The sequence below is a fragment of the Littorina saxatilis genome, linkage group LG16 (genome assembly GCF_037325665.1).
Source record: "Littorina saxatilis isolate snail1 linkage group LG16, US_GU_Lsax_2.0, whole genome shotgun sequence".
Taxonomy (NCBI): Eukaryota; Metazoa; Mollusca; class Gastropoda; order Littorinimorpha; family Littorinidae; genus Littorina; species Littorina saxatilis.
In genome coordinates this window covers 21,702,675-21,718,065 of record NC_090260.1, presented here as the reverse complement: position 1 = coordinate 21,718,065, position 15,391 = coordinate 21,702,675, and the positions used below count along the sequence as shown (strand labels likewise).

At 43.1% G+C, this 15,391-nt stretch overlaps 1 protein-coding gene across 3 annotated transcripts in view; it reads left to right on the top strand.

Moving 5' to 3' along the window:
* Positions 1-15,391, top strand: part of LOC138951462 (uncharacterized) — a 54,544-nt gene that overhangs the window by 23,906 nt on the left and 15,247 nt on the right. For all 3 annotated transcript variants that reach the window (XM_070323057.1, XM_070323056.1, XM_070323058.1), the window contains exons 3-7: positions 3,954-5,360; positions 7,548-7,632; positions 12,044-12,210; positions 12,614-12,755; positions 14,610-14,699. In XM_070323057.1, the coding sequence (XP_070179158.1) occupies positions 3,954-5,360; positions 7,548-7,632; positions 12,044-12,210; positions 12,614-12,755; positions 14,610-14,699 (1,891 nt within the window). The remainder of the gene's footprint in view (positions 1-3,953; positions 5,361-7,547; positions 7,633-12,043; positions 12,211-12,613; positions 12,756-14,609; positions 14,700-15,391) is intronic.

Genomic DNA, 15,391 nt, shown 5'->3' with positions numbered 1-15,391 from the left:
AGGTCAAGGTCAAGCATGTGAGTCGTATGGTCTTAGCCCTTCTTGATCAGACTAAGTGTTGAAAGTGTTTATGGGAAAATTAGCATTAGTCTGACGGACCTATTTTTAACTTTTATTTTAAATGCTTGGTGATTGTGTGCGTGTGTGTTATGCAATAAAAGAGGACAGAGAACATTCAGCAATGTATTCATCGAACTTTTATTTTTAGTGTATTCTCTCCCTCTCGCTTCTTCTAATTGCCACCACCCGCATGCGCACCACCACAAACGCGACTTGTTTTTCATTTTTTGAGAGTGGCAACCATGAAAGTACACTGCATGTCTGTTGGTGAAGACATGACTGTGACATGGTTGTTAAAATATGTGACCCTCCCCCACGGAATGAGTCGCATGTCACCTTTACGTGATTTTCATATTTTTACATTTTCCTAAAGAGTGTTTTATGCTCTATCCAGTGGTGAAAACCGTTTTAGAAAAGAGCGAAAACTGTTTGAGTTATAAGCCTGTGACTAAGGTGACCCTCACACTGTTACCTGAGACACTCCCCGGACTTATATTAAGCCTAGCGCAGAACCGCGCGAGGTGACATGCGACTCATTTCGTGGTGGAGGGTCACATATATGTGTTCTTGTCTTGTCAATTTTTGTCCCTCTTTGAGCTTCAACTTCTTCAAGACAATTGTAAACTACAAGGATGTCGTGCCTAATTGTATCCAGTGAGACTGAATGGAGACAGAAGCTAGTGCATGTGAGTAGAGGCATAGAAAAATTGATCATGTTGCCTGGGCTTTGGCAGGCACACGAAGCAAAGCTGGGTGCCACGCATCTGTCGCTTGAGGTTTTTCTGCCGCCTCCACAATGAAGGCAGACACACAGCTTCTGCAGTGTGCGTCTCTTTGTCAAACTGGTCCGACGTGTTGTCTAATTGGTTGGAATCACAACAAATCTCATATGGGTGGAACCCAGTTTTTGCTTCGCGCACTTCAGCCCTTAATCAACCATTCATTTTAGTGGATCATGCATACAACATTTTAAAAAAAATTGTAAGGCAAAAAAAAAAAGTTTATGGGGCTGTCACATGCGCGATTCAATCGAGCGATTTACCCTGTCACACGGGCGACTGAGTCGTGGAAAATAGCTACAAGTTTGCGATTCCCTCGTAGCTTTGAGCTTTAGAACTTGTTCTATTCCTGCGACCCAGTCGTCGGTCAATCGCAGGGGCAGAGCCAATCAGAACGCATCGTTGCGCCCTTCACACCGTGACGTAAAAAGTGGCGGACGGCGTCTCTTCGTCGATTCAAAACTTATTGGAAGAACAGTTGTTTACTCAGATATAAAGGAGACTTTTTAGGCGTGTACAGCGGTCGGGAAACATTAATTGCAACTGTCTTGGAACTTTATTTCTCGCAAAGGCGTAATGCTGAAAGGTATTTTTCAGAAAGGTAGAGCGATGTTCGAACATTAGCGTCTGCTCTCGCAAAGCTCGTTTGCCGTGTTCACTGTGACACGTCACTTCCGCCCCGCTCGTGTGGAGTTATCGTTCGTCAATCGTTCGTCTATCGTTCATCGTGTGACGGGTCAATGGCCTGCGATGTGATGTGCGATCGGCTCAAGATTGAATCTCAACGATTGAATCGCGTTTGTGACTGAAGCTTTAGGGTAACCCGACCAACCCTATTTTTTCCTGACAACCCTACAACTTAAAAACCCCAAAACACAACTTTTGGCACATTTTGCGAACCATACCAAGACAAAGGGAAGTAACCTCCTTTGAACTTGACATCACACGTGACAGTTGCAAAAAAACCCAAAAACAAAAAAAAAGTCGCGTGGGGCGAATATATATACAGTAAAACCTGCGAGCAAAGGACGCTCTTGGGGAGCCTTGCCACTGTCCTTTGTAGCAAGGTGTCCTTTCTTATGAATATGAATGCGCCAACATTTTGTTGGAGAAAAAAAACAACAACAGCCAAATGAATTACATGATTGTTTGTTAGTGGTACATGTAGTTTTATTGTATGTATGTGTGCATGTTTATATATTGGCCAAAATTTCAATCAATTTGATTGAAAAATGAGGGTGTGACAGTGCCGCCTCAACTTTTACAAAAAGCCGGATATGACATCATCAAAGACAATTATCGAAAAAAACGTCTGGGGATATCATACCCAGGAACTCATGTAAAATTTCATAAAGATCGGTCTAGTAGTTTACTCTGAATCGCTCCACACACACACACACACACGCACACGCACACACACAAACACACACACACATACACCACGACCCTCGTCTCGATTCCCCCTCTATGTTAAAACATTTAGTCAAAACTTGACTAAATGTAAAAAGCATGACGAAGCGTAAACAAAGACAGGAGAATGTACCGTTTCTGAAGACTACATAGAACAGAATTTCATATTTACAAAATTGATTGTCATCATTTTCACGAGTTTTCATTCACAAACACCTGGGAAATAAATCTTATGTTCCCCATGCAATAACTCGAGGTGGTGAATGGGTTTGAGCTTTCAGGTGAAACGTGGATTGTCAAAGTAAAAGCCAATCAGGCTGATTGTTTGATGTGCTGAACCATCGCGGCTTTGGATTTGTGTTTCCGAGGACAACGATTGTAAGCATTCACTATCAAAGACCCAATCAATGTTGATAATTACCGCGACGACTCATGGTCAATATTATTTGCAACTTATCTCTGTAATCGCAAAATCCACAACGAAAAGTCATAAACACTTCCGCTCTGACTAATTACAGAGCGACCAGTCCCGACCTAAAACTAAAGTATGTGCATGTAATGCTGTTGTTGTTTTAGTATCTTCACAGTATTTTCTCACGTTATACTAACTTTTGAGCCACAAAAATGATAAAATAAGGGAGTTATGATGCAAGTTTCGAAGCGAGTGAGCCACGAAAGTGAAAAGCACGAAATGCTGTGGTTATCACTTTCACTCGCTTGTTTCAAAAATGCACCATAACTCCCTTCTTTTTCTAGGCTTAAAATGCAATAAAACATACTAAAATATTGTAGAAATGCTAGAACAACAAAAAATGTAGGCCACATGCAGATGCTTTTGTCAGTTTGAGTCGAACGTGGTCGCGCAGTAATTAGTCAGATCTCTCCGTTCTGATTGGTTCAATTAATGTATATTCGCTGTGAAGGTTAACGCTCAGCATTAAGGGATCTCTATACTGAGCTACTGTGAGTGAGAGTACTGGGTTTTGATCGAGTATACATGACGACAGTGATAGTGTCATAAACTGACCAGTTTAATCTGACAGTGAGCGTTAACATAACGCGACAATAAGGTGCACACACACACACACACACACACACACACACACACACACACACACACACACACACACACACACACCCACACCACCCTCGTCTCGATTCACCGTCTATAAAAGTAACATTTATTCAAAACTTGACTAAAGGGGCCGGGGTAGCTCAGGTGGTCGAGCACTGGACTTGTGATCGAAAGGTCGCTGGTTCGAATCCGGGCCGGGACAGACACAGGTCAACCTTATGTGCAGACCCAGAGACGGTATCCATCTCCCATCCCCGTGTCACCACAGTGGCACGTAAAAGACCTCGGTCATTCTGCCATAAGTGCAGATGGCTGATACCACCTAAACACGCATACACTTGTGTATCTCATCAAAAGTCGGGTTAAAACCCGGGAACATGCCCCTAATGGTTTTGCGGTGAGGGCGTAAAACTTGAATTTCTCTCAACTTGACTAAATGTAAAAGGCTGACCTACCGACCCTATATTTTTGGTCACGTTACCCTAAACCAACATTTTGGGGGGGGGGGGGGGGGGGGCTAAAAATACATACATGTATATCTGGCAAAAAGTGTCTTAAGAAGATGAGATTTTAGTAATTGGTTTTATTGAGTAAAATGCCAAGGTTCAACTGTCACTCCTTTGTTTCAGACCCACAACCTTGATTCCCCTGCGGCCCGACCTCCACAGCCGACATGTGACTGTCTCGCACGAAGATCTCTAATCATTGACAGCAGAGGAAGGAAAATGTGCGACTCTACCACAAGAAAGAATCAGATCACTGAAGGCGGTGTTACAAACACAGTTGGCTCTACATCCGGAAGAAATCAGATCACTCATGCAGGCGGTGTTACAAGAACTGTTGACTCTACCCCAGGAAGACGCCAGATCAGTGCAGGCGGTGTTACAAGAACTGTTGACTCTACCCCAGGAAGACGCCAGATCAGTGCAGGCGGTGTTACAAGAACTGTTGACTCTACCCCAGGAAGACGCCAGATCAGGGCAGGCAGTGTTACAAGAACTGTTGACTCTACCCCAGGAAGAAGTCAGATCAGTGCAGGCGGTGTTACAAGAACTGTTGACTCTACCCCAGGAAGAATTCTGATCAGTGCAGACGGTGTTACAAGAACTGTTGACTCTACCCCAGGAAGATGCCAGATCAGTGCAGGCGGTGTTACAAGAACTGTTGATTCTACCCCAGGAAGAAGTCAGATCCGTACGGGCGGTGTTACAAGAACTGTTGACTCTACCCTAGGAAGAAGTCAGATCAGTGCAGGCGGTGTTACAAGAACTGTTGACTCTACCCCAGGAAGAAGTCAGATCAGTGCAGGCGGTGTTACAAGAACTGTTGACTCTACCCCAGGAAAAAGTCAGATCAGTGCAGGCAGTGTTACAAGAACTGTTGACTCTACCCCAGGGAGAAATCAGATCAGTGCAGACGGTGTTACAAGAACTGTTGACTCTACCCCAGGAACAAGTCAGATCGGTGCAGGCGTTGTTACAAGAACTGTTGACTCTATCCCAGTATATCAGACCAGTTTGTGTCCATTATTACCTGAAGCCGACACCTGTTTGTCAGAAGAGGAGCAGACCTCCGATAAAGAGGTGACTATTGAGGTGAGGGAGGAGGAAATGGAGACTGAACCTTTTCTACGTCAGCAAGGCAACCACACAAACAAGTTTGACAAAGAGACGCACACTACAGAAGCTGTGTCTGCCTTCATTGTGGAGGCGGCGGAAGAACCTCAGCAGATGCAAGCTGAGGCGTGTTTTCTTGACCTAACGGACCAGATGGAAACAAGCGACACAGACCAGTTTGATAAAGAGACGCACACTGCAGAAGCTGTGTCGGCCTTCCTTGTGGAGGCGGGGGAAGGAGAACGTGGGCAGATGCACTCTGATGGAGGCCATTGTGACCCAACTGACCAGATGCAAACAAGCGACAGAGAGCAGGTTGACGAAGCGATGGCCGCTTCAGATTGCGCGTCTGTCACAGTTGTCAAGGAGGGAACAGAAGAAAGTCGGCAGCTTCAGACTAAGGCGTGTCTGCGTGACCAGGTACTCCGTCAGTTTTTCCATCTGCTGTGTCATCTGCTTAAAATGTGATTCCATCTGTCCGTCTGTTTTTGTTTGTCACAATGTGCTTTCGGTTGAAGGTCTGGGGTTTGAATCCTTACAGCGTGGGGTTTGATCAGGGTGGAGGCTTTTTCTACATGCACATGTGAACGCACCGGTGAGAGAGAGAGAGAGAGCACCTTATTGAGCTTTAGTATGGAGCTATAAGCTGAGCATACGGGTCCAGGCTACCAGGTTCAAAGCTCAACTTATATATCCTGGGACTACAGCCTACATAGTACCACAGGTTTAAGCTCCCAACCTATCAAGCTCCATTCGACGCTACCGGAAGAAGAATATCGAGTTCGTCGCGGTTGCTTCAAAATGAAAATGATAAGCTTAATTAAAAGAAAAATTAAAAACTGAACAGACTTAAGCGTGGTTTAAACAAAATGATTTGTTTTCACAAGGGTATTGCTTTAATTATATAATATATAGCATCACTATAGAGCCAGATTTTTTAAAAAAAAGTAGGCTACTCAGGGATGTCGTTAGGCGTCGGACATCAGACATATACCGATGAAAATCCCCAAATGTCCGATTCACATTGCCGCATGTCGGTCAGATGTCCTATCGTTTTAGCCTGAGCGTGGTCATTGTCCGATATGTACTCCATTCCTTCGGACAGCGCGATATTCGTTAATTTTCATTTCAAGATACAAATCTTCTAAAAGACCGAACGCTCTCGTGTTCAGCTGACACTGAAGTTGCCAGAGCCGCGTGCGGATCTTTTCTTTTGTCGGGAATTCCCGAACCGTTTGCGGTATGCGCCGTTTGGGTATAACCGTCTCGGTGCAGCGCACTGATCTAAAAATAGTGGATTATTTTTAGATCAGTGCATGCTACAGGAGTACGGGAGACAACTCCAACTGACTAAATTTGTCGTCTGTGTGTGTGGGCGCATGACTTTGGAACAATTCCATGGAATGTGTTATAAGCTGTTTGGCGCAAATTCAGGGTTGCCTCCTCCCCAAGAGTAGCTGCCTTGCTGGGCTGTCGAGTCCACTCTACCCGGGTTTGTCGTCAAAGTTTTCCTTCTCGTAGCCTTTGCCTTTCCCAAGGCGCACACAAGGCAGTGCGGGTTTTGAAATCGGAGTTGTCCTTCTCCTAAATGAGCGACCATCCAAGGTTGACGAGCCCTGGTTTTAAGGCGCCAGTGACCCGCCTGCATCCCTTCTCCTGTTAGTCGAAGACAGGGCCCGCCACGTGAAGGCCAGGAGTTCGATTTGACTGTCAGAGGTGTTGACACGAAGCCATATGGAGCATTTCTTGGGAAGTAGGCGCTTATCTCTACTTCCACCCCGGCATAACAGTCCTTGGGCCCCTTTCCAAAAACCATGTTTAAGTTATTTTGCAAAAAAACCAGACTTTTTTTTTCTTTTTTTTCCCCAAATGCCAAAAAAAAGTCTAGGGTCGCGCGAAAAAATAGGGTCGGTCGAGATACCGTAAACAGACTTTTTTTTTGGGAAGGGGGGGGGCCTTAGGCATGCGTATGTCATGAAACGTCTAACTTTGAAATTTGGGTGGGGGTATTCAGGTGACAATAACTTTTTTGTTTATCAGCAAAACTCAATAAAACTTTGCTATGTTATGTAAAATGAATGCCAAAACAGACTAGTTAGCAGCATATCTAAAATAAACTGAACACACACAAAAATTTCTTCTTTGTGTTTGTCACATGTTCAAAAAAATGGGCGAACAAATTTCAACAAAAATCATGTCACCCCCATAACCTTTTTTACCTTTAAAGATAGCACAATTCTCTTTGCAAATATGAAAAGCTTATTCATTTTCCTTTCATTTGATGTATAACTTTCTATATTTCATTTAGAATATGACCCCAGATAGCCACTCGGCAAGTAGGCACCAACAGCACTGTAAAATATGCCCTAAAACCCCCGAACTGGTAAAAGTTAACGTACGCAGATTATGTTGTTTCAGTGGAAAGCGAAATCAGATATAAAGTAAATTGACAAGAGTCACTAGAGTATGCTCAGGAACCGGCACTCACATGGCTGCTCACCCTTTAAATCATGATTTGTGCTTGTGTAGGACTAGGAGTTTACGGGAGGCTGACTATGTCTGCAACAGGGATAGTTGTTAATTTTAATATACGCTTGTTGCTTTCAGTTTCACTTACAGGCTCTGCCTTGGCAAAGGGGCCAAAGTGCTTTTAATGCCTTTGCAAGCGGGAAACAACAACTCCCTGGTGAAGGTAAGAAATGAGTAGCTTTTGACTGCATTTGAAAATATAGAGTAGTATGTGTTGGACCACCTAAGTTTCTGGATTCCCGATATTACTTCTTTCTTTATTATTATTATTATTATATACAAAACTAAGAACATACAGTAGTAGTTTGTAATATTTGATGCATTAGTTGGCAAACATGTGGCATTCGGCAAACACCCCTCTGCCAAAAAAACTGACAGTGACATACGTCACACACATGCAAACCTCTTACTGCACAGAAACACTTCACATTTGTCACAGTTCACATACACTTACAGTAACCGTACTAACAGTAACACACATGTGCTGGCACATACACATTTGTACGCACAGACAAACATACACACACACAACTCTTCTGGCATTATTCTCCTAAAAAATTGCTAGATTTTTGGGGTGGACAGTGCAGGGTTGGTTTTGGTACAGCGAATCAGGATTTCTGGTTGCAAACTTCTTCTTCTTCTTCTGTGTTTGTGGGCTGAAACTCCCATGTAAACGTGTTTTTTTGCACGAGTGGAATTTTACGTGTATGACCGTTTTTTACCCCGCCATTTAGGCAGCCATACGCCGTTTTCGGAGAAAGCATGCTGGGTATTTTCATGTTTCTATAACCCACCGAACTCTGACATGGATTACAGGATCTTTTTCATGCGCACTTGATCTTGTGCTTGCGTGTACACACGGGGGTGTTCGGACACCGAGGGGAGTCTGTACACAAAGTTGACTCTGAGAAATAAATCTCTCGCCGAACGTGGGGACGAACTCACGCTGACAGTGGCCAACTGGGTACAAATCCAGCGCGCTACCGACTGAGCTACATCCCTGCCCTGGTTGCAAACAATAAAACAAGTTTGCTTCATTGCATCATATTGTCTGCCACCAACTTTAACACAGTTGACTTGTACCTTTCTCGTTCAGTTATGTTGGCGGTGGGTGTCGGTAAGCGAGAAAAAAATGGCAGTCGTACAGCTGCCAATCCGATTGGCTGTCCATGGCTTTTTTTACCGATCAGTGCAGGCAATCTTTTTGGTATTGAGCAATATTGTAATTCAATCAATTAACGTTTGAAAGAAACGTTCTGTGATCGATCAGAATGCCCCAACTCATTAAAATTATCAGTTACCAATTACACATTGTCATGCTTCCATTTGAAACTTAGAGGTCGTCATCGTGGATTGACGCCCGACCAAAGCTAATTGAAGCTTGACGGAGCGAAGCGACGAAGGGCTTCAATTAGACTTTGGTCGGGCGTCAATCCACGATGAAGACCGAGAAGTTTCAAATGAAAGCATGTTAATGTTATTGTAATTCAATCTGACGACAATCTCTTTCCTGCTTTCATGTGATGGTAAACAAACAGAATTGGTTCTGTTCTGTTCACACACTACTTTCAGTCCACCTACATGTACCTGCACGGGTCAAGTCCCAAGAAATATGTCTATGTATTGCTATCCCATCATTCTGCTCCTGTTTTGTTTTCTTTCAGTGTTTCACATACATTTTCCCTTCTTTTTTGATGGGTTTTTGGACAGCAAACTCTAAAACAAATTCTTTTCATCACAAAAGCGATCTTTGGAATTGACTGACGTAGTCCGGAAGAATTCATGCATCAACTTACGTCATGTATTCGACATCATCACTTCGCATACCCTAGGGTCTCGGTATCTCGTTGGCCTTCATATTTCCTACTTGTAAAATGACCCTCAAAGCTAACCGAGACTAGTTGAGGTTGTATCAATGCGCCTCACCAGCAGGTGGTTAATGGCTTTTTTAGCAAGTGGTTGTCGACAATTAATGACAGGTAATTTTTAATGAGTTGGGGAATTCTGACCAATCGCAGGATCTGTTTCATTAAAACGCCAACTTGATTGAATTACAATTGTTGAACACTAGGTACAAAAGCCAATGATCACCTGCTGGCGAGGCGCATGGATATAACATCAACTAGTCTCGGTTAGCTAAGATGGTCTTGTTACAAGTACAAGGCCTACAAAATACCTAGATCATAAGTAATGTGAAGCGATGACGTCGAAGACCTGACGTAAGTTGATGCATGAAGTCTTATGGACTACATCAGCCAATTCCAAAGATCGCTTTTGTGATGAAAAGAGCTGTCCAGAAACCGGTCCTTCCAAAAAAGGGAAAATGTATGATCAGAAAAAAACCAAGGAACAGGAAAATGAGATAAGAATACGGAGACATATTTCTTGGGACTTGACCCTTGCGGGTAGGTGGACTGAAAGTAGTGTGTGAACAGAACCAATTGTGTCTGTTTCACAACCGCATGAAAGCAGGAAAGAGATTGTCATCAGATTGATTTACAATAATATATTGACATGCTTCCATTTGAAACTTCTCGGTCTTTATTGTGGATTGACGCCCTCCCAAAGCCTAATTGAAGCCCTCCGTCGCTTTGCTCTGTTGGGCTTCAATTAGCTTTGGTCAAGCGTCAATCCACGATGAAGGCCTCGAAGTTTCAAATGGAAGTATGTCAATGTGTAACTGTTCAATTCTTTAGTAGCTTAACTTTACGCCATTAAACTGTTTATTTCTTGCTTGAGCAGTAAGCCGCACGCATGTTTGTCTTTCAGAAACACTGGTCAGTTATATTTATAAGCTGCTGCAACAAAAAGATCAAATCATGTTCTGTCACCATGTGAAAGTTTGTGATGATCTATTATTTGGTTTTGATGAAGCAAAGTGTTGCACGCTGCTGCAATTTGCAGTTTGTTGACCTATAGAATGTAACAGTTACTAACACTCTGCTTTATATTTTGAAACTAAGTCTTCAATCCTTTGTAATGCCCGTGATGTGCTCTTGGCAGTCACAAAGATAGTTTAGGTTCTTTCTGTTGCTGTTTGGGTAACAGGAGGTTTTGTTTTTTTGGAATAGGATTGCCGGCCCTGTGCCCAGCCCTAATGGGGGATTGCTCTTAGTCTGGGCTCTCCTTTTGGCTTGATTGACCCTTCCAGAAGATTATTACAGGGTTCGTACAGGTCATGGAAAACCTGGAAAGTCATGGAATTTGATTTTTAATTTTCCAGGCCTGGAAAGTCATGGAATTTCAATTCAAGTCATGGAAAGTCATGGAATTTAACTTCTTCTTCTTCTTCAGCGTTCCAGAATGTTCTGGTTACGTGTGAGCTCGTTTGCCCATTTGGGTTCCCCAAACTATACTCTGAGAGCATAGTCAGCTTCACTCCGCTTTCGTTGAGTAGGCATGCTGGGTATTTTCGTGTTTCCATAACCCACCGAACTCTGACATGGATTACAGGATCTTTTCCGTGCGCACTTGGTCTTGTGCTTGCGTGTACACACGAAGGGGGTTAAGTCACTAGCAGGTCTGCACATAAGTTGACCTGGGAGATCGGAAAAATCTCCACTCTTAACCCACCAGGCGGCAGCGACCGGGATTCGAACTCACGACCTCCCGATTAGGAGGCCGACGTCTTACCACCACGCCCGTCGATGGAATTTAACAAAAGTAAGAAAGGAAAAAAAATTAACCTTTAGCACGCCAGCGGCAATTTTTCGTCGCCCAGCCAGCGGCGATTTGCATCGCCAGCACAAGGCTTGTTCGTATGACCAACTTCTCGTTCATATTTGCATACGAGAATAACGGTATTTTTAACGGCACTTGAGCCAAAGCGAGGCTCACTTTCTTCTGTTATCTCGTCGTTTCGTCTGCGCTGCATTTGAGTCGATTTCGTCGAAGTTTTCTGCTTTTGTTTTTGCATCGATAAAGTACTTTAGCGCTTCGACAAGCAAGATGGAGGATGATGAATTTGAAACTTTCTTTCGAGTTGTTTCTTGACAACAAAAAGTATGCGGAATTGGAACGAATTACCGAGGAAGATCTTCGCAATGAACTGTGTATCGCGGTGAAAAAAATGACAGTTCGTCAAGTCACAGTGACGGTTACGAAACGGAATTTACGAAAGTGCAGATGGATACAAACAGTGGCTGGTCCAGTTTAGTGAAATGACAGGACCAGCAAACATTACCGATAATCTGACTGCGTAGCAAATGCTTGACTTGCTTGTCGAAGAGACACTGCGTAGAAACTGACTCAAATTCAGTGCAAAGCAAGCCAGTGTCAAAACTGGCAGTGACAAGACATAAAAAGTTTGCGTGTTCGGAAATGGCGACCTGTGGATCTAGTCATGGAAAATGTTATTGAGGCTCATGGAAAGTCATGGAAAAGTCATGGAATTTTGTTTCTAAAAACCAGTGGGGACCCTGTTATTATAGAGTGTAATATAGTCAAGTTGCTTGCTAAATCAAGAGATTGTGAAATGTACTCTATTGTAGTTTCTAACATTATTTATATTATAGTCCATGGAAGTAATCGATGCTTATCACATTATGTGCTGAATTTAAATCTCTTTACAACAGAAAAATCACAGTATTTTCGGAGAATTGGCGCCCAATGGAGACAGCTTGGTCTTCGGGACAAAGCTGTCTATGTAGAGCAGGCCAGTAGGAAGAATTCACTTGCCTCTCTTTCTACTAAAGAAAAAATGCATTGGGCCCGCATGACGGCCAATAAAATGGATGACATGGTAATTTAAATTATACTATTTTATTTACTGTGATTGATAATTGTATGGTTATATATAGTACATAGATCCTTGTCACAAAATGTTTTGTTGGGAGTAAAGTGTTCTCGGGTACAAAATAAAAGAAAAATCACTGCATTCATTTTATAGCTTTAATGCTATACATTTTGATACCTAATCTGAAACTAATTTTTTTTAAATCAGGGGGGGGGGGGGGGGTGTTTGGGGGAACTGTGTATTTGCATGACACACTGTTTGATGTAAATCTGTGGCATGGTTTGAAAGGTTTGTGTGGTAACAGATAATGTGATATGTAGTACAGCCTGCTTGTTTTTGTTGCATTCTGTATTTTTTAAGGTTATGGAATATTGAATCTGTCATAATGTACTCTGTTTCCTGTTTTAAGAGAAAGAAAGTGGAAGCGGTAGGAGGGAGACTTTTTTTTGAGGTGGAACTGGTTCCAGGGCAGATCCTACAAATAGGCGCATTGTCGTCTACCCACCTGCAGCCAGTCAGGCCTGTGTCTTGTGCACCCGGTGCACCCAGCCGTGAGTTTGCTTTGTTAAGCTTCCTTTTTGAGTAAAATTCCATAATTGTTGTCGTTTGTCATCGCTGAAATTACCCCCCGCGGGTTAGGGGGAAGAATTTACCCGATGCTCCCCAGCATGTCGTAAGAGGCGACTAATGGATTCTGTTTCTCTTTTTACCCTTGTTAAGTCCCCGCGGGTTAGGGGCAATCGGTTCGACAGTTTGCTTGAGCACGCACTTCCTCTGGCATCACTTTGCCCCTGGACCCCACTGGGGGCCTCCTGCGGCCCCCAGACCCCCGCCTTTGTAAGCTAAACTCACTTTTTCCAATGCTAGGCCCTGATGGATGTTTAAATCATAAACGCTGTTTGGAGCACACAAGTTTGTTTGAGAATACTCAAAGTTCAAATTAGGGGTTCACTGAGGCTGTTGGGATCTATGTCGACCAAAAGAATGGGATTCACTGTAGGTGCTCCCATGGGGTCGCCTTCACGCGGCGGGAGCGTTTAAACAGAGCTACCCCACCCCTTTACTTCTCTTCTTTTGTCTTATTTCTGCCTTACCAGTCCTTTCACCTATATTTCCTTCCAAGAAAACTCTCCCTACTATTCCCTGCAGTTTTCCAATTCTTTTCTTGTTGTCTTATTTCTACCTGACTGGATCCATCACCTTTATTTCACTTACCAAAAGTCTTCTTTTCCACATCCTTATTTCTCTGCACCCCGCATGTCGTAAGAGGCGACTAACGGATTCTGTTTCTCCTTTTACCCTTGTTAAGTGGTTCTTGTATAGAATATAGTCAATGTTTGTAAAGATTTTAGTCAAGCAGTATGTAAGAAATGTTTAGGCCTTTGTACTGGAAACTTGCATTCTCCCAGTAAGGTCATATATTGTACTGCGTTGCAAGCCCCTGGAGCAATTTTTTGATTAGTGCTTTTGTGAACAAGAAACACTTAACAAGTGGCTCTATCCCATCTCCCCCCTTTCCCCTATCCCATCTCCCCCCTTTCCCTCGTCGCGATATAACCTTCGTGGTTGAAAACGACGTTAAACACCAAATAAAGTAAAGAAAGGATTCACTGTAGGTGGAGTTCCTGTAGGTGGATTCCCTGTATACCTAAGACTTTAAAATTGGCAATCTTGTATACAGGGAATACCACAGGGTGTAGTTCCTGTAGCGTTTTGCTAATATCAATGGTCACGTGATGCTTAGCGACCAGGGGCGGACGAGGGGGGGGGGGGGGGGGTTCTGGGGTTTCCGGAACCCCCCCCCCCCCCCAGCCAAAAAATAAAAATATTTTTTTGTGTTTTTTTGGGTTGAGTTTCAATTTTTGGGGTATTAATCAGTGACAAAATCTGCTGCCTGAAACTGGTAATGATCATCCTCAGAATGCACCAGATCGCACTATTTTGCATCCTTTTTTTCAATTTTTTTTTTTAATATTTCCTAGAAATTCGAGTATGGTTTGCAAGTTGTATTGAAAAACTGCACGCTGTGGGATTCCCTGTATACTAGATTGTCAATTTTAAAGTCTTAGGTATACAGGGAATCCACCTACAGGAACTCCACCAACAGGGAATCCCACTCTTTTGGTCAACATAGACCCCATCATGTCAGCTTCACTGAGGTCTGTGCACGACCTTTGGCAATTTATCTGGCCTTGCATGCATATTATGTTTCCATCCTTAGTGCTCAACAGGCACATATGATATATCTTTGACATTGATTTGTTTGATCAAGCTTATCTTCCAAGTTAAGACTATACAGACACTGTTGTTGTTGGGGTCCTGATTTGGCCTATTATGGTCCGCTGGACCCGAAAAGCAACAGCTAACTAACTAACTGTTGTTGTTGTTGTTGTTTTCAATTTTAGAAGTTCCTGGTGCCAGTTGGAAGGACTCTCAAAGAGCAAAAAGACAGAGGCTGACAAGGGAAGTGACAACCATGTTTAATACTAAATACGGTTGGTAAATAATATATTGTTCTCATATATATCTTTATGTTTCTGTCTTTGTCTGTTTCTCTTTCTGTCACATGTCTGATGGTTTTCATCTCTGTGGAGCTGACTGTGTTTTCCTCTTGTATAAAGTTTTTCAAAAACTGGAGTTGTCAATTTTGTGGGGTACGTATTATGATAAAACGTGCTATATTTCAGGACAGACTTTGTGGATTGCTTTCAAAGTTTTAAGATAATTTGCCAACAAACTACTATATGGCCAAATCTCAACATTTTAACTCGCCAGCTGGGCAAGTAACTTCAAGAAAGTCACTAGCCCAGCAGAAATTTGGCTGGCCCGGTACATATCACAGTTGATCTGCAGTGTTTAAATGCCTTGAAAACTCGATACTATACAACCAAAAGGCTCACATTTGATCAGAATATTCATTGGCCAGCCGGGCGAGTTGCCAGGCTTTTAACTAGCCCCGCGGAATTGTTAATCGCCCCTGGCGACCGGGCAGACGATTAGGCCATTCCTGCTGTTGACACAAGTTAAGTCGAAAGATGGATTATTATAGATGTTCAGATGTTACGTAGTGTTCTGGAAAATGGTTAAACCTGGCTCTGGATTGTTCCCTTTTGTTGAACAAATTCATGATTCATGTCTACATTCAAATGATAGGATAGATACAGGTACTGCTGAGGGCTCCACCCTG